We start from the raw sequence: 18,628 nt of genomic DNA, 5'->3' as shown, positions 1-18,628 counted from the left end.
GGATGGACAATAGGAAAGCCCTTCAGGGGCAAAATAAAGGGCTAGGCTAGGGAGCAGGATGCACTGTCAGGAGCAAAGTGGAGGTCCCTGGGGCAGCTAGTCAACAGAAGAAGTACTGCCCTCCACTCTCCCTTGGTTTCTTGCTCTGGAGGCTCTGCTGTATTAACCCCTACCCCCTTCTAACGCCAAACAACTGGAGGCCTGGCCATGGACCCTGAGCTCACATCACCCACCAGGGCTGATTTTCCTTCTTGTATCAGCTGCTTGCTGCTTCTGGAGACTCCATTTGCGACAGGCAATGAAATGACTCTCCCTGAGGTCCCTCTGTGAGCGGAACTGCCATGAGGGAAGCCTAGGGCTGAGTGTGCCCTGCCTCCCCAACTGCATTAATCGTAACTGGGTTAGTCTGGCAGCTAAAAAAAAAAAAAAATCCCAAACTGTTCTAATTAAAAGGCAGCTTTTCTTCTTGACATAAATTAAAAGCAGCTGTCACTGCAAGGCAGCAGTCCCCAAGTCTACAGGATTCCTTGTGCTTGGCTCTGGGAAGAAACCACAGACTACTCCATCTCCCTGCCTGCCCAGCTCCTGCTGCCTTCCAGGAATGCCCCATGGCACCCAGTCACCCTATATCTGTGTGACCAAGGACAAGCGGCTCAATCTCTCTGGGCTCCAGATGCTCTTCTTTAGCATGCACAAGAATCACCCAGAGCAGCGCCACCCAAAAGAACTCTGTATTGATGGAAATGACCTTCCATATGGACTGTCTAGTATGCTAACCACATGTGGCTACCTGAAATATGGCTATTGTAACTGAGGACCTGACTTCTAGATGTTATTTAATTGTAATCAATTTAACTAGTCACCTGTGGCTAGTGGCTACCCTGTGGGCAGTGCAGACCTGGAGTGCTTGTTAAAACACAAGGTGCCAGGCTCCATCTACCTCCAGAGACTCTGATTCAGCAGGTCTGCGTTGAGACCCATGAATTTGCTTTTCTAACAAGTTCTCAGGCAATGCTGCTGCTGCTGGCCTAGAGAAGACTCTTTGAAAACCAAGTCCTCAAAATAAACGTTAAGGGTAATTTGCTAAGTTTACCAGTGTTGGCACCCTTTCAAGGGTACTGGTCAGAATCCTACAGGGTCACATACTAGGACTCAGATGGGAGGGACTTACTCCATACCAGCTCTCTTGATTTTTGTAGTACTCAAATGTAGGCACCTGGAGCATGTTGTGTAGTTGGGTGTATATGGGACAGAGGATTCTGGATTCTGAATCAATGCATTTGACCACGAAAGGGGTTTCTGCAAAAACTTGGGTCTTAAACAGGGATAACTTAGCTCCAGAAGACTTTAAAAGTAATTCACCCCAAATAGTCCCAGACTTGAAGCTGGAAACTGTCAACATTCAATGAATTCTATTCACTTATCTCTTCATTGTTGTTTTTCCAAAGGCAGCACTTTTTCTTTCTTTTTATCTTCCATTTCTTTTTTTAAGAGATAGGGTTTCACTATATCACCCAGGTTGGAATATAGTGGTATTATCATACATCACAGCTCACTGCAACCTCAAACTCCTGAGCTCAAGAGATCCTCCTGGCTCAGGCTCCCAAGAAGCTGGGATTATAGGTGCTCATCACCACACCTGGCTAATTTTTCTATTTTTTGTTGAGATTGGGTCTCACTATGTTGCTCAAGCTGGTCTCAAACTCCTGGGCTCAAATGATCCTCCTGGCTTGGCTTTCCCAAAAAGTGCTGAGATTCCAGGTGTGAGCCACTGCGCCTGGCCAGAATCATTCTTTCATTGCTAAGCATTTGCCATATATACCAGGCACTGGGCTAGAACAGAGGGAATTCAAAGATGAGGTCATGGCTCCTCATTTGGGAACAGGCATCTTGTGGTAATAATGGTAAGGGAACAATGCATAAAAACCAGGGCTAGGGCTCATGAAGTGTAAGACAAAAAGACAACTCAGCTGAGCACCTGCACCTCATACTCATTCTCTCAGCTTTCTCATACCCTTTTGGATGTTGTCACCATCTCTCTCAGTCTACCTGTCCATCAGGAGCTGGCAGGACAGCCCCAAAGCTTCCAATATTTGACTTGTTCCCCTCTGCCAAGCAGGCAGCAGCTCTGAGAAGAGGCCAGACCTGTTGGGAGACAGCTGGGATCAGCTGAGTTGCAACTTCTAGGTTGCACTTTCCCAATAAGGATAATCTAAGAATATCACTCATGCCTGCATTCCAAAGCTAAATACACATGAAGTCTGAATTATCCACCTAAGTCCTTTCCACCTAAGGAAAATAATGGAAAGTTAGTCACAACAATTGTTCATATACTTTCATGCAAATGTTTCTAATGCAAAAAAGTGCATCTATACCACTTCCTTCAACCTGGCTAGGCTGAGAGGGCAGACACTATATTATATTTTATTTCTGCTTCTCTACTGAGTTTTATAAAAGGCCCTGCTCAAATAGGTGACCAGGCAGCTGAGTACGTTCCTTCTCCCACAAACAACAGTTTCCTACTATTTCTTGTGTCTGACCACATCGTATACTCAACTGATTGGTCAAAATATTAAGGATGCAGTGGCTCATGCCTGTAATCCCAGAACTTTGGAAGGCCATGGTGGGAAGAGACTGGAGTTCTAGACCAGCCTAGATATAAAGCAAGACCCTGTCTCCACAAAAAGTTGAAAAATTAGTGGAGTGTGGTGGTGCATGCCTCTAGGCCCAGCTACTTGAGAGGCTGAGACAGAAAGACTGCTTCAGCCTGCAAGTTTGAGGTTGCAGTGAGCTTTAACGACATCATTGCACTCCAGCCTGGGCAACAGAGTGAGATTCTGTTAATGAACCCACACAAGAGAAAAACACAATTAAATTCAAGACAAAGAGAAGGGAGAAAAGGGGGAGTTGGTAAGTTCTCACCTAACAGGCACAATGTAAGAGTATACAGCACATTTCCTGGGTGAAGGACTCAACTACAACTAGGACTTTACCTAACAAACACAAATAACACATGTAGTCTAATATTAATGTAATAACTATGTATGTAACCTAACAGTATGTACCCTTACATTAATCTGAAAAAAAAGTATTAAGAAATTTGTTGCCCTGTCATAGGCCTAGTATAGCCTGAAACAGAATATCCTGGAAACGAATAGGCCAGTAGCAATAAGCATTTGCTGCAGATGAACATAATGGAGAAAGCTGCAATTTAGGGTGAGGGAGTCATATACCAAGGGTGGTCCCTGCTGCCAAACTTGTGTAAATACGTGCAGCGTGAACCACCCCTTCTCAGAGCTGGATGCTTATTGTGGGATGCCTTAAGTCTTAGAATACTCATTGCTCCTGTGTCCCCCAGAGAAAGGCAGGGAGCTTGTAGGGAGGCATGGGTAGGAGAGACACTAGAGAGAAGAGACTAGCTAAGACTTTTCTGGGAAGCACCAGGAGCTTATGGTCTGGAGGCACTGGGACAGGACCCCCAGCAGAAGGGAGCCTGGAAGTGTGGCCAATGCCCCCTGCTAGCAAAGTGGAACTCCATGGGCTTCTCACATAGACTTGAGTGACAACCCAACTTCACCAGCTTATTCCCATGGCTGCTATGTGATAACAGATACAAGTCCTTCCTTCTGAGTAGAAATCATGCCCCTGAAGCCACCCTGTGCTGAATAACAGGCAGGATTAGGCCAAAGGGCTGGTCAGGACTATGGCTGCAGTCCCATGGCTGTCAAAGGGGTATGACTTAGATCAGGCCTATCTCCTGGTTCAGAGGTCACCCATTTCATGCTTGCCCTAAGGGGGAAAAAAAATGGTATGACTTGTCTTTGGGCTCCTAGAGGCCTGGGCTTCTGGAGGGAGACCAGCAGGGAGGGGTAGTATGGTCTTTCTGCTCAGATATGAAACAACTGTTTTGGAGAATACCTGGGAGCTTTGGGCTCTCCCTGCATGAGGAATGGAGAGAGCAGAGAGGAGGTGTGAACATCTCCATTTTCCTGTCCCTTGCACTGCACAATGTGTGGAGAAAGGAGGTTAAGGCCTACAGGTCCCATCAGGGCACAAGGCTGAGACTCCCTGAGAGCCTGAGTCAGATGAGAGGGAGTAAACTCACCAGTTTGGAAGAGGTTTAGTTCACACTCCAGGTAGTCAAACATCTCTACTGTTAACTGGAAACTGGACCCAAGAGGAAAGATAGGTTACATTCCACAGCTTGAGGTCAGTCTGTTACTTACCCCTTCCCCAAGTTCTGCACTGCTACTTTCAGTCCCAATGCATGCAGAAATGCACATGTACATTTATGTACATGTATGCACACATACATACACACAAGTACATGCGCACACACACCCCAGCTCCAAGTCTCAGACCCCACCAAGTGGGTATTAAGGACAGCTGAAGATCCAGCAAGGCAGAGTCAATGGTGACAGTGGCAAAGGGAGAGGACAGGTACCATTGTTAGGCTGGTGGGGGGGAGGGCGAGGCAGAGAAGTAAACCCACCCAGGGACTTCAGTCCCCACCCTTGCCACCACCCCTGCTATTGGGCCCTCTATGACTCTAATAAGAAGTGACGGCATCTACAAAAGCTTTCTTCCCCACTGGGCCCAGAGCATGAGGGCAGCCACTTACAAGTTGTTAACATCACTTTCTCCTGCCTCATCCAGCTGTCGATCACTCATCTGTAGGTTGCCTGGGAACCTGGGATTCTGGAAGGGAGGTAGAGGAAGTCAGAACAGGGCACATTACGAGCTCTCTACCAAGCAGACCCCTGGGACATTGAGCTTGGGCAGCTGCAGGTCAGACTGTGCAGCTTATTCTCCTGTGGGTGCCTAACTCTTCCTAGGGAGACAGCGTCACTTCACAGTCCTTACATCCCTTGATTCGGTCACAGCAAAGAATACCTACTACCTGTTTTCAAAGGTAAAGGCTCCATCCCACCCCTCAGAGCCAGGAGAGGGCTCCTCCCTTAGAATCTGCATCATTCTTCTAAAGATGCTTTCCTACAGTGCACTAGGCTCAACATGTGACAGTGATCACCTCTTAGTCCAGTGGTTCTCGATCTTAATGCTGCAAGGTACTTTCATTGTTAAAAAGGAGTTGCAACCCATGGGCTGAGAACCACTGTCTTAGTCACCCATGATATGTGAGGCAGTGGGATAATTTAGCCCTGGTCCATTCTGAACCCTACTCAGACTTCCTACTGTCCTTTGAAACTTCTTGAAGCTGCTGCTAGAAGTCCAGTGGAGACAAACCCATTCTCACATTAGCTTTTGAAGAGTATACGTAGTAAAAGAAACTTGCTGGTGGGAACAATTTACATAGTGCACTCTAAAGTCAAGAGAAGTTGTTTCATATTATCGACCATTGCCAAGTACCTACATTACTACCTCTACATCTGTGTGGTCTGTCCCTCTGGCAAAGGAAAGGAGCCCCAGAAAGACGGGTGGCCATTCCATCAGGGGTCTTCCAAATCCCAGAGTGAGTACTTTAGGTTCCGAAGATGGAAACCCTGAGGTAAAAAAGCTGGGGGGTGGGTATCTACCATTTTTGTTCTATCTCACCTCAAATCTCCAGCAGTGGTTCTGCAGGTACAGGCCTTGGACCAGCCGCATTGGCATCACATGGGGACTTACTTGGTAGAAATGCAAATTCTAGGGCCTCACCCCATACCTATTGAATTTAAAACTCTGGATATGGGCCCAGTGAGCTGTGTTTTAATGTGCCCTCTCTGTGACTCTAAATGGGTGGGAAAGTAGAGAGCTGGGACCATGAAGCTTGGTAGTGCTGGGAGCCTCTGAGCATCCTGGGGACCACAGCAGGGGAGGCATGAGAGGCAGGGGACACCTGCCCAGCACCCTGCAAGAGGCCTTATGGACTTGTTTAATCCTCACAACAGTCCGTGAGGCAGAAATAATTAATTCCATTTTAGAATTGAGGAAACTGTGATTTGGTTAAAGGTAATATAGTTAAGAAGCTGAAGTTGAACTTGAAAACATGCTGCTTCCAGGTGCAGGAGGAAATTCTTCTACAGTAATGGATACAACACAGAGAGATGCCTGGAGGTGGAGATGAGCAGAGGGTAGAGCTCACTCAGGCACTTCTCTCAGCGAGGCCAGCAACTGACCTGTGAGCTTATTTTCCTCAGAAGAGCTTAACATAGGTTCCTACGAAGACTTGAAAGTTTCTATAGGTTGGACACTGTCTAGCATGGTGACCTTTCCACAACTACTCCAAGCAATTTCAGCCACGGACTCACCTGCTTATGCCAGGCACACAAAAGATAACGATGGCATCTAAATTCTGCTTAACCTTAAACTCTTGAACTCTTTTGATGATTTGCCTCTGTGCCAGCACCACCCCCCTGCCCCACCTTTCCTCACACCTTCAACACATGGATGCCTTTTACCTTTGTGTCCTGCAGCTCCATGCTGGGGGCTGCCAAGGGGCAGGGAGGTCAGGGTCAAAGGGAAGAGCAGAGCTAGAGCTCAGGGTTCATGATCCTGACCCCCAACTTCCCCAGGTCTTGGGGCTGTGGTAACATGCCACTCCCTGCTAGGAAATGCCCACTGCAGACTTGGCTCCTGTGCTCCAAGGTGCCAAGGCCTCTGAGGCTGGTGGACTTGGATCCAGGATTCCAGAGTTCCACATGGCATCTCCACGCCTCTGCCATCTGTAGTGGCCAAACACAGGGGTCTCCACTCACCAGCCTGTCCCTGCCTTTCCTTCACTACTGTCCTCATGGTGTCTTGTGAGCTCTATCTCCCACCCCACTGCTCCCTCAGAATTTCAGGGAAGCCTGTAGCCTCAATCTCTCACCTGTCCCAAAAGGACAATGTAGTGAAGGGCGTTCCACTTCAAGGTTTTCCACAGCCCCGTTTACCATGGGCTGCAAAGTGTGGTCTGCACTCTATCAGGTCCAGCTGTTTCTCCATGTGAAAATGGCTCTTGTTTGTAGGCTCATTAAATTCAATTATCCCCCCCCTTTCTGTCTCCTCATCCCTGGGACGTGCCATCTCCTGGTCACTTCCTGGCATTCACCCAAGTCCCTGGCACTTGTACCAAAGTTTTCCTCTGCCCCAGCTCCAGGACCAATACTCTGGGATTATAACCTCTGACCTCCTCAATTTCAGCACCCTGGCCTCTAACTCTACCCCCGGCTATGTGTGCCCATCCTGGACCCTGCCACCACGTAGAACTGTCCTGTACAGTGTCCTCCATTCCAGCATCCACTCTCTGGCTACAACCTCCAGGACTCTGCTGTTCCAGTCCTCTCCTGCCCTCATGTCTACCCACTGCTCATGCTCCACTATCCCAGAGACAGCCAGTCCCTTCCTAAGCCCACTCTCTAATCTCTCTGTCCACATTCACTTCTTGGCTCAGTCTGGACTTCTGGCTCAGTCCCACCTCCCACCCCTGCCCTTCTTTCCACCATCCTGCTATGAAGACCTGAAGAGCCTGGGTCCCTGTCACATACTCTGTATTCAGGGTCAGCTGCCAAACATCCCCAGAGGACTCACAGCTGGTGTCACTCTCTGCTCATGCCCTTTGGCCTTAGTGTCTGTCCCAGTCAGCTCAAGTTGCTATTACAAAATACCACAGACTTGGCAGCTTAAACCCCAGGCACTGATGTCTCATAGTCTTGGGGGCTGAGAAGCCCAAGATCATGGTGCTGGCATATTCAGTTCCTGGTCATGTCCCTCACATGGTAGAAAGGGAGAAGCAGCAAGCTCTCTCTTACCCCTTCTTACTGGGGCACTAATCTCATTCATGAGGATCTACCCTCATGACCTATGACCTCCTAAAGGCTCCAATCCCATCACATTGGGGGTTTGGATTTCAACATGTAAATTGGCGGTGGGGTAACAAACATTCAGTCCATAATAGTGCCCTTAACAGTCCTGCCACTGTCCCTGACCAGCTACCCTTTCCTGGATGACTTTTACTTTCAAACTTGTTATCCAATTCCCACGCCAATCACCCTCAGCGCACAACCTTCCATCTTCACACGGTGGTGGCCTCAGCATCCTATCTCCTATAACCCTTCCAACTCTGCACAGATCTACTGTGCTTCCTTTCCTCTGGAGCCTCTTTCTTCACTCAGGACCAGTCCCTCCTATGCTGTTAGATCCCATCCAGGTTCTGGTTCATTATCACATTCATTTGATAAATCTTCATTGAGCACCTGTTCTGGGCTAGGTGCTGGGAAGACACCTGTTCTCCATCCTCTTGGAGCCCACCAGTCCCAGGCATCTTGATTGTCAGCCTCTGCTTCTCTCTGCTCATGTCCTTCTTCTTGTCACCCAGGTATTTCTCACTGGCACTGTGGCCCCTCTGGTTAATGCTCCCTCTCCCTTTCCTGCCAATCTCCAGGTGGTACCCAGCCTTCTGTCTGTCCTGAGGATAACTGTCCTAATTCTGGCTCTCATCATTGTCCATATTGGCAGCCCAGATCTCTCAAGCCTCTCCTCCCTCCACATCCCCAGGAAGAGCAACCTGAGATGCAGCGTGGGCCATCTTGCTGCCTGATGGTCTGATCCCTATAAGGTTCAGAAGAGTCCCACTCTACAGAAGGTATTGCCCAGATAGGTGCTGAGGCCTCTGTGACTGGGATAGTCTCACATCTACCACTCTTCACTTAGCTCGAGTCTTGCACTAACGTGGATCTATCACTAGTTCCACAAGATCATAAACTCTCCTGGCCTCGTACCCTTAGGTGTGCCTTTGCCTGAGCTGCCCTCTTGCCCTTCATCATGTGGCCACCTCCTCTCTTCCCACTGCCTACTAGGCCAGCCCCAGCTGCTCTGCTGCAGTCCCCACAGTTCCAGCTCTAGCCAGCATCTGACTGCAACCATGTAAGAGCCCTCCAGCCAGAAGTGCCCACCCAAGTCTTTGCAGAACTCCTGACCAGCAGAATGTGTGAGAGCTAATAAAAGTGGCCGTGTTGGCAGTGCCTGTAGCTCAAGGAGTAGGGTGCCGGCCCCATATCTGGTGGTGGTGGGTTCAAGTCCAGCCCCGGCCAAAGAACTGCCCAAAAAAAAAAAAAAAAAGGGGCTGGGTTAAGCCACTCAAGTTTTGAGGGACAGGTTATGCAGCCGAGACAATCAGAAGGCACTCAGATTGAGCTCAAGTGTCACTCCATGCCTCCGGTGTCTGTAATGGCCAAGCACGACGGTCTTCATCTGGACTCCAGTCTGGGTTAGATGCCCTTAAATTCTCTGTGCCACCTCTGCTTCTCCTAATTGTAGCCTTGCTCACATTTATCTTCTCTTCTTCTGCTACCTCTCTCCTGTCTCCCAAAGGCAAGGACAAAGTTGATTTATCTTTCTGTTTCAGAACCAAACCCCACCTTGGCCCATGACAGGCACTCAAGGACACACCGAGGAAGTAAGAACAGCCACTGGACATAGCACAGCATCAGCACCAAGCAGACTTGGGTTCAAATCCTCCACTTTCTATGAGACTTGGGCAAGGGAAATGTCCAAATTTCATTTTCCTAAATATACTGAATAACTCTACCTTTTTGTATGGTTGTTGTAAATATCAAATTATGTCCATAAAAGATTTAATAGTGTATCAAAGAATCCAAGCTATCCTTCAAGTACATAAAAGATAACAGAGATAAAGATACTACATTGTGCTACTTTTTCAGTCTCTTCCCTGCCCCATTTCTACTGGCAGCTCTGTAACCCAAGTTGTTTTCTCTCCTACCTACCTAGAGCATCCTTTTTCCTCCCTACCCACCTATCTACACCATATCCATGCCTTAAAGTCCACTTTCACTTTACCCTTCCTGACTTCATGACCCTTCATCACTTCAGAACATCCTTGGCACCTCTCCACAGGCACAGATAACTGCTGTGCACAGGGCTACTGAGAGCGTGTACATGCACACTCTTACCCTACAAATCTGTCAACTTTTCCAATGCAGACAACTTTTACTTCTTTTTTTTTTTTTTTAATAACGACAGAGTATTGCTGTGTTGCCCAAGCTGGAGTAAAGTAGTAGTATCATAGCTCACTGCAGCCTTGAACTTCTGGGTTCCAGTATTTTCTACTTCAGTCTCTGGAGTAGCTGAAACTAAAGGTGCCCACCAGAATGCCTGGCTAAGCTTTCTATTTTTAGTAGAGATGGGGACCAGGTTGGTCTGGAATTGCTAAGCTTAAGTGATCCTCCTGCCTCAACCTCTCAGTGATTAGGATTACAGGCATGAGCCACTATGCCTGAGCCCACTCCCAGCTAATTATTTTATTTATTTATTTATTTATTTATTTATTTATTTATTTATTTTTTGAGATGGAGCCTCAGCTATCCCCCTAGGTAGAGTGCCATGGCATCACGCTCACAGCAACCTCCAACTCCTGGGCTCAAGCGAGTCTCCTGCCTCAGCCTCCCAAGTAGCTGGGACTACAGGCGCCCGCCACAACGCCTGGCCATTTTTTTGTTGCAGCCATCATTGTTGTTTGGTGGGCCTGGGCTGGGGATACGAACCCGCCACCTTAGGTGTATGTGGCTGGCGCCCTAGCCACTTGAGCCACAGGCGCCAAGCCTATTTATTATTTTTTTTGAGACAGAGTTTCACTTTGTTGCCGTTGGTAGGGTGCTGTGGTGTCACAGCTCACAGTAACCTCCAACTCCTGGGCTTAGGCGATTCTCTTCCCTCAGCCTCCTGAGTAGCTAGGACTGCAGGCACCCACCACAATGCCCAGCTATTTTTTTTGTTGTTGCAGTTTGGCTAGTGCTAGGTTCGAACCTGCCATCCTCAGTATATGGGGCTGGTGCCCTACACACTGAGTCACAGGCATCGCCCTATTTTATTTTTTGTAGAGAGAGGGTCTCACTATTTTGCCCAGGCTGGTTTTGAACTCTTGATCTCAAGCAATCCTGCCACCTGTGTGTCAAAGCACTGGGAATACAGATGTGAACCACCAAGCCCAGCCCATTTTTACATCCCTGTTAGTACTGAGCACACAGTTTTATATGGATTAAGTGTGGGAGAAATACATACTGACCAAAGTTATATATTGATTAAAAGAAGGTTCTATGTGGAAATTCATATATAGAAATTGCAGGAATTATTTATATTAATAGTAAAATCAGTGCTTCCATAACATTATAAGGCAATTTAGTAGATATAGTTCCTCTTTCTAGATGTAAAAGGGGGACCAAAAGGTGCAGGAGACACAGGCCAAAATCCCAAGCCATGCCACACCCTCAAGGCCTGACTTCCGTTTAACCCCCTACACAGCTGGAATATGCTTCACATACTCCCTGAGAACCCAGGCTGTCTGTTACCTGGAAGACCCCTAAGACTGTCCAGAGAGGTATGGCTTAGGTGTGGCTTCGGGTGGGAGCAGAGGTGGCAACAGAATCGCCCACCAAGACTCACTTTGGTGTGGTACTCCATCTTCGTTCTCAGCAGTTTGAGGTAGATGCTGCAAAGCTGGCCGTACCCCTCACTCAGGTGCCCCTTTCAGGAAAAGGAAAGAAAACAGAGCATCAACATTAAGAATGTGTGGGTTCACAGACCTGCAGCTGGGACCTCTTCAGTAAAGAATCTTTTTCTGAGTATGAACATAACAAATGTCCATTTAAAAAAAATTGGAAAATATAAAAAAGCACACATACGAACAAATCACCCTTGACATAATCACCAGATGTAATGATGGCTAACAATTTAGGGGTATAACCGTCCCTTTCTTTCATTTAATTTTATTTTTTCAGTTTAAATAAATTATTTTAAGAGCAATTTTAGGTTTATAGTAAAACTGAGCAGAATGTAGAGAGAATACCATTACCACCTACCTCCCAACACAAACAACTTCCTTGACTATCAATATCCACCCCCCAGAGTGGTACATTTGTTACAATCAGTGAACTGACATTGACGTGTCATTATTACACAGTCTTAAGTTTATAGTAGGATTCACTCTTGGTGTTAGACAATCTGTGTAGGTTTTGACAAATGTATAAGGATATGCATCCACCATTACAATAGCATCCAGAATAGTTTCACTCTCCTAAAATTCCTCAGTGTTCTACCTTTATTCTTAAATATAAAACAGAATCAATCTCCTTTTTTTACTTAATATATTACAATTGTTCCCATCTTCTTAAACTTTCTTCTATATCATAATTTTTAGTGACTGTCACATGTAGCTATTAATATTATTATAATTTATTAAACTGACTAAATAAATCCAAATTAGTGGAAATTTTTGCTCTCATAAACTATGGCTCCATGAACATTTTTACAGCATTCTTGTGTACAAATGTGCTGTAAAAGGACAAAAGGAATTCCTTGTGTACAAAAGGAATCCCTTAGGATAAAAATTTAAAAAAAAATTTTTTTTGAGATAAGAGTTTTACTCTGTCACCCTGGGTAGAGTGCTGTGGAATCATAACTCATAACAACCTCAAACTCTCAGGCTTGAGCAATCCTCTTGCCTCAGCCTCTCCTGTGGCTAGAACTACAAGCCTGGGCAACAATGCTCAGCTGAATTTTCTAATTTTAGTAGAGACAGGGTCTCAAACTCCTGAGCTCAAGCAATCCACCTGCCTTGGCCTCCCAGAGTATTAGGATTATAGGCATGAGCCACTGAGCTCAAGAATAAATTTTGAACAAGCCTTCTTATTTAAGAATTCAAAGTCTCCTATTCTCAAACCATAACAATGGACCACCAGCAAAGTAAACACCCAGAAGCCAAAGGTCAAAACTTAGCTTCCATAATGGCACAAAGGATAAAACTACACACCAGTCTCTAAAGTCCACCACACTTATCAATTCACTCAATAAATGTCAATGGACTGAATTCACCCCTGAAGAGGCACAGGATGGCTGTTTGGAGAAAAAAGCACAAGCCATCGATATGCTGCTGTCTTCAGGAGATGCACCTAGCCTTGAAGGACAAATCAAGACTCAGGGTTAGGGGATGGAAAACAGTATTTTTCAAGCAAATTGAAAATCAGAAGAAAGGAGGGGTTATAATCTTATTTTCAGATACAAATGCATTTAAAGCAACTAAAGTTAAGAAAGACTAAGATGGACACTTTATGTTGGTCAAAGGATTAATACAACAAGAAGACATTTCAATTTTAAATATTTATGCACCCAACTTAAATGCTCCTAGATTTTATGAAACAGACTTGATGGGTCTGAGCAATATGATATCCCATAACAACATAACAGTTAGAGACTTAAACCCCTTTGACAGAACTGGACAGATCCTCTAAACAGAAAATAAACAAAGATACAAAGAACTTAAATGTGACCTTAGAACAAACAGATTAATAGACATATATAGAACACACTATCCCAAAGCTAAAGAATATACATTTTTCTTGTCAGCCTATGGTCCGTACACCAAAATTGACCACATCTTAGGATACAAATCAAACCTCAGAAAAATTAAAAGAATAGAAATTATACCTTGTATCTTCTAAGACCACGAGGCAATAAAGGTAGAACTATACTCCAACAAAAACATTTATCCCTACACAAAGACTTGGAAATTAAACAACCTTATGCTGAATGATAGCTAGGTTCAGAAATAGATAAAAGAGGAAATTGTTAAATTCCTCAAACATAGCAACAATGAATATGCAAGTTACCAAAATCTGTGGGATACAACAAAAGCAGTCTTAAGAGGGAAATTTATCACATCAGATACTTATATTCAAAAAACAGAAAGAGAGTGCATCAACAAACTCATGAACCATATTATGAAACTGGAAAAAGAAGAACAATTTAATCCCAAACCCAGCAGAAGAAAAGAAATAACCAAAATTAAATCAGAGTTAATGAAATTGAAAACAAAAGCATCATTCAGAAAATTAATGAAACAAAAAGGTTTTTTTGAAAAAACAAAATTGATAAACCTTTGGCCAGATTAACTAGAAACAAAAAAGTAAAATCTCTAATAACCTCAATCAGAAATGATAAAGGGGAAATAACAACAGATGCCACAGAGATACAAGATCATCTCTGAGTACTATAAGAAACTCTATAACCAGAAATTTGACAATGTGGAGGAAATGGATCAATACCTGGAATCATACCCTCTCCCTAGACTTAATAAGAAATAGATCTCTTGAACAGACTTATTTCAAGAACTGAGATTGAAGAAACAATAAAACATTTTCCAACAAAAAAAATGCTGTGATCCAGATGGCTTCACACCAGAATTCTATCAAACCTTCAAAGAGCTTATACTCATACTGCAAAAATTATTCCAAAAAACTGAGAGGGAAGGAATCTTCTCCAACATGTTCTATGAAGCAAACATCACCCTGATACCAAAATCAAGAAAAGACCCAACTGACAAGGAGAGTTTCAGACCAATTTCACTAATGAATATAGATGCAAAAATTCTTAATACACATTAGCCATAGATTATAGCTACACATTAAAAAAATCACTCATCATGATCAAGTAGGTTTCAGCCCAGAGATGCAAGGCTGGTTTAACCTACCCAAGTCCATAAATGTAATTCACCACATCAACAGAAGCAAAAACAAAGACCATATGATCCTCTCAATAGATGCAGAAAAAGCATTCAATAAAATTCAGCATCCTTTTCTACCTTTTTTTTTCTTTTGAGACAGAGTCTCACTATGTTGCCCTTGGTAGACTGCCATGGTGTCATAGCTCACAGAAACCTCAAACTCTTTGTTAAGGGATTCTTTTGCTTCAGCCTCCCAACTAACTGGGACTATAGGGACTCACCACAATGCCCAGCTATTTTTCTTGTTGCAGTTGTCATTGTTGTTTAGCTGGCCTGGACTGGTTTTGAAATCACCAGCCTTGGTGTATGTGGCCAGCGCAGTAACCACTGTGCTATGGGCACTGAGCCTCAGCATCCTTTTTTAATCAGAACACTTAAGAATATAGGCATAGGTGGCACATTTCTTAATCTGATTGAAGCCATCTATGATAAATCCATAGCTAATATTATATACCAAACGGAGTAAAAGTGAAAGCTTTTCCACTTAGAACTGGAACCAGACAACGTTGTCCTCTTTTACCACTACTATTTAACATAGTGCTAGAATTTCTAGCTAATACAATCAGGCAAGAGAAGGAAATAAAGGGCATTTAAATGAGAGCAGAGGAGGTCAAACTCTCACTCTTTGCCAATGATATGATCTTTTATTCAGAGAACCCCAAAGATCCAACCTTAAGATTCCTGGAATTGATCAAAAAATACAGCAATGACTCAGGATACAAAATCAATGTGCACAAATCAATGATGAGAGACTAATCAAAGATGAGAAACTAATCAAAGACACAATTCCCTTCACAGCAGCAATTTCAAAGATGAGAAACTAATCAAAGACACAATTCCCTTCACAGCAGCTTCAAAAAAAAAAAAAAAAACATGAAATGCCTAGGAACATACATAACAAAAGAAGTGAAGGACCTCTACAAATAAAACTACGAAACCCTAAGAAAAGAAATAGCAGAAGATATTAACAAATGGAAAAACATACCATGTTCATGGCTGGGAAGAATCAAATTGTGAAAATGTCTATACTACCCAAAGCAATACAGATTCAATGCTATCCCCATTAATTTCCATCATCATACTTTCAAGAATTGGAAAAAATAATTCTTCATTTTGTATGGAACCAGAAGAAACCCCATATAGCCAAGGCAATTCTTAGTAATAAAAACAAAGCTGGGGTATCACCCTACCAGACTTTTGGCTATAAGGCCACGGTGAAAACAGGATGGTATTGGCACAAAAACAGAGACACTGACATTTGGAACCAAATAGAAACCCATGAGATAAAACTAACATCTTATAGCCACCTTATCTTTGATAAACCAACAAGAATATACACTGGGGTAAAGACTCCCTATTCAATAAATGGTACTGGGAGAACTGAAAACCACATGGAAAAGACTGAAACTGGACCCACACCTCTCACCTCTTACAAAAATTGATTCAAGATGGAGAAAAGATTTAAATCTATGGCATGAAACAATAAAAATCCTCAAAGAAAGTGTGGGGAAAACACTTGAAGATATTGGCCTAGAGAGAGATTTTATAAAGAATTGCAACAACAAAAATAAACAAATGGGCCTTAATTAAATTGAAAAGCTTCTGTACAGCTAAGGAAACAACAACCAAAGCAAATAGACAACCTTCAGAATGGGAAAAGATATTTGCATATTATGAACTGGACAAAGCTTGCTAATTAGGATCTATACAGAACTCAAATTAATCAACAAAAAAAAGACCTAACAATCCCATATATCACTGGGCAAGAGACATGAAGAGAACCTTCTCTAAAGAAGACAGACGACTGCCTAACAAACATGAAAAAAATGCTCATTGTCCCTAACCATCACAGAAATGCAAACCAAAACTATCCTGAGATATATATATACATAACTCCTGTGAGAATGGACCAAATCACAAAGTCTCAAAACTGCAGATGCTAGCATGGATATGGAGAAACAGGAACACTTTTACACTATGGTGGGACTGCAAACTGATACGTTTTTGGAAGAAAGTATGGAGAATCCTAAAAGAACTCAAATTAGACCTCCCATTTGATTCTGTAATCCCATTACTAGGTAATGGGTATTACCTAGTAAGAGAAATAGGTATTTCTTCTACCCAGAAGAAAAAAAATCCTTTTATCATAAGGACATTTGCACTATCACAGTTCAATTTACAATCGCCAAAATATGTAAACAGCCTAAATCCCACCAACTCAGGAATGGATTAACAAGCTGTGGTATATGTATACCATGGAATACTATTCAGCCACCAAAAATGACAGAGATTTTACATCTTTTGTATTAACCTGGATATAGGTGGAGACACATTTTTCTTAGTAAAGCATTACAAGAATGGAGAAGCAAGAATCCAATGTACTCAATACTAATATGAAGGCAGGAAATGAGCTAATATAAGGAGGAGGGTAGGTGAATGAGCAAGTGGAGAGAAGGGGGATGGGGGGGGTCACAGCGTATGGCACACCTCTTGGGGGCAGGACACAATAATAAGAGGGACTTTATCTAACAAACACAATCAGGGTAACCTAATTCTTTGTACCCTCAATGAATCTCAAATAATAAAAATAAAAAAATAAATTAAAAAACATATATAAAAGAATTGTAACTCTTCTACCCTTAGCAATCACAGTCTGGCTATGGTCTGTTTCCTTACATTTCTCTAAGCACAGTATAGAGAACACACCTCCAGATGGATTCCAACAGACTAAAGGCATCTAGACTATAAAAGGTGGGGATCTGAAATGGGACCAATCCTAACTGGTGGCAGAAGATGCCTTCCTATGGTGCCTGCTCATGCATCCAGGCCTCCTGCTATCCTGGGTGCCTGGGAAGAAGGAAAATTAGCAGAGAGATGTTGGCAACTCCCAGCTATTCACAAAAAAGGAGGGAAATGGGAGCATAAAGAACCCTTAAACTGAACAACTGTGGCTCCCACATGAGTTCTGACTTCCATATTTTCTTTTAAGTGCATCTATATTTTCTAGAGTAGAAAAAAGGAACCACATTGAACATGCCTGAAAGGGCACCAAAAGGAGGTGAAGAATCAATGCCAGACATGGCAGTATGCTCTTAAGGCTTTAATTTTCTATGAACAAAAATATTTTATTAATTTTTCTATAATACTTACAGAAAAAGAAAAAGGAGAAAAAATATTACTAACTATACTTAACATAAAAATGTACTAGGATCAAAAAGCAAAAGATGGTCCTAACTTCCAGAAATGCTTACGCAAAGGTAAGAGACAGAACTACACAGGAAGAAAGACCTAAAGGAGTTCCATGTTGGGTAACAAGGCAGGCTAGATACCTGGATTGATCTTCCCACTGAAAACTACTAAAAATACTGAGTAAAATATTAAAACTTCTTTTTGAAGGCATTAATAGGTTAGCGAGAGAGTTAAAAATCTTTAGACCATGAACTGAATAAATGCAGATACTCAGGTTAATTGGAATTATGGGGTGAGCTGTGCCATATCAGGTGAATTGTGGTTTGATTTTCTAGGCCTCAATAGTCCCATGGAGACAGGATTCTGGCTCGCTGAAGTTGAGGAGTCTCATGGAAGAGCCAAAAGACTGCCCCACTGGCGCAGAGAAGTAAAGGTATATATATAAGTAACACACACACTGGCACTCTTGCATGGAGGAAGAACCTGAGGACTGTGAATAAAGTCTACAGTCTCAAACTACTGCTATGATTAGAGAGAGGGAAAAACTGCTACTGAGAATTAGACCCATGAGCCAATCCCCAAGGGATCTGCCCAGAATTCACAAAACCTTCAACTGTTTAATTTAGAGTGATCTCAATGGAAGCAAATGCCAATTCTCTCTGGAGGAACCTGCCTTTATTAGGCTTCAAAGAATTCCCCAAAGTAAAATTCCATGGAAAATGAGCAACTTACAGTAAAAAATAACTAAGCACAAAAAGAAACTATATAGCATGAACAAAATTCAACAGAAGTGACAGATGACAGAAACAGATCTCTAAGGATTTTTGATAATGGAATTATAAAAGGCAATATATCAAATGACTATGTTTAATATATCTAAGAAATAAAGAGATTGTCTCAAGGTATATGGAGGACATAAGAAACTGTAAAGAACACTAAACAGAT

The 18,628-nt window shown here is 43.3% G+C and overlaps 1 protein-coding gene across 2 annotated transcripts in view; it reads right to left on the bottom strand.

Moving 5' to 3' along the window:
* The window catches only part of LOC100941993 (huntingtin-interacting protein 1), a 53,177-nt gene that overhangs the window by 27,455 nt on the left and 7,094 nt on the right, over positions 1-18,628 (bottom strand). For both annotated transcript variants that reach the window (XM_023515745.1, XM_023515744.1), the window contains exons 3-5: positions 11,380-11,460; positions 4,622-4,698; positions 4,106-4,167 (exon numbers count right to left, since the gene is read on the bottom strand). In XM_023515745.1, the coding sequence (XP_023371513.1) occupies positions 4,106-4,167; positions 4,622-4,698; positions 11,380-11,460 (220 nt within the window). The remainder of the gene's footprint in view (positions 1-4,105; positions 4,168-4,621; positions 4,699-11,379; positions 11,461-18,628) is intronic.

This window comes from Otolemur garnettii, unplaced genomic scaffold, assembly GCF_000181295.1.
Source record: "Otolemur garnettii isolate 467f Iridium unplaced genomic scaffold, OtoGar3 scaffold00077, whole genome shotgun sequence".
Classification (NCBI taxonomy): Eukaryota; Metazoa; Chordata; class Mammalia; order Primates; family Galagidae; genus Otolemur; species Otolemur garnettii.
The sequence above is the reverse complement of the archived record's forward strand: the minus strand, read 5'-3'. Positions and strand labels throughout refer to the sequence as shown.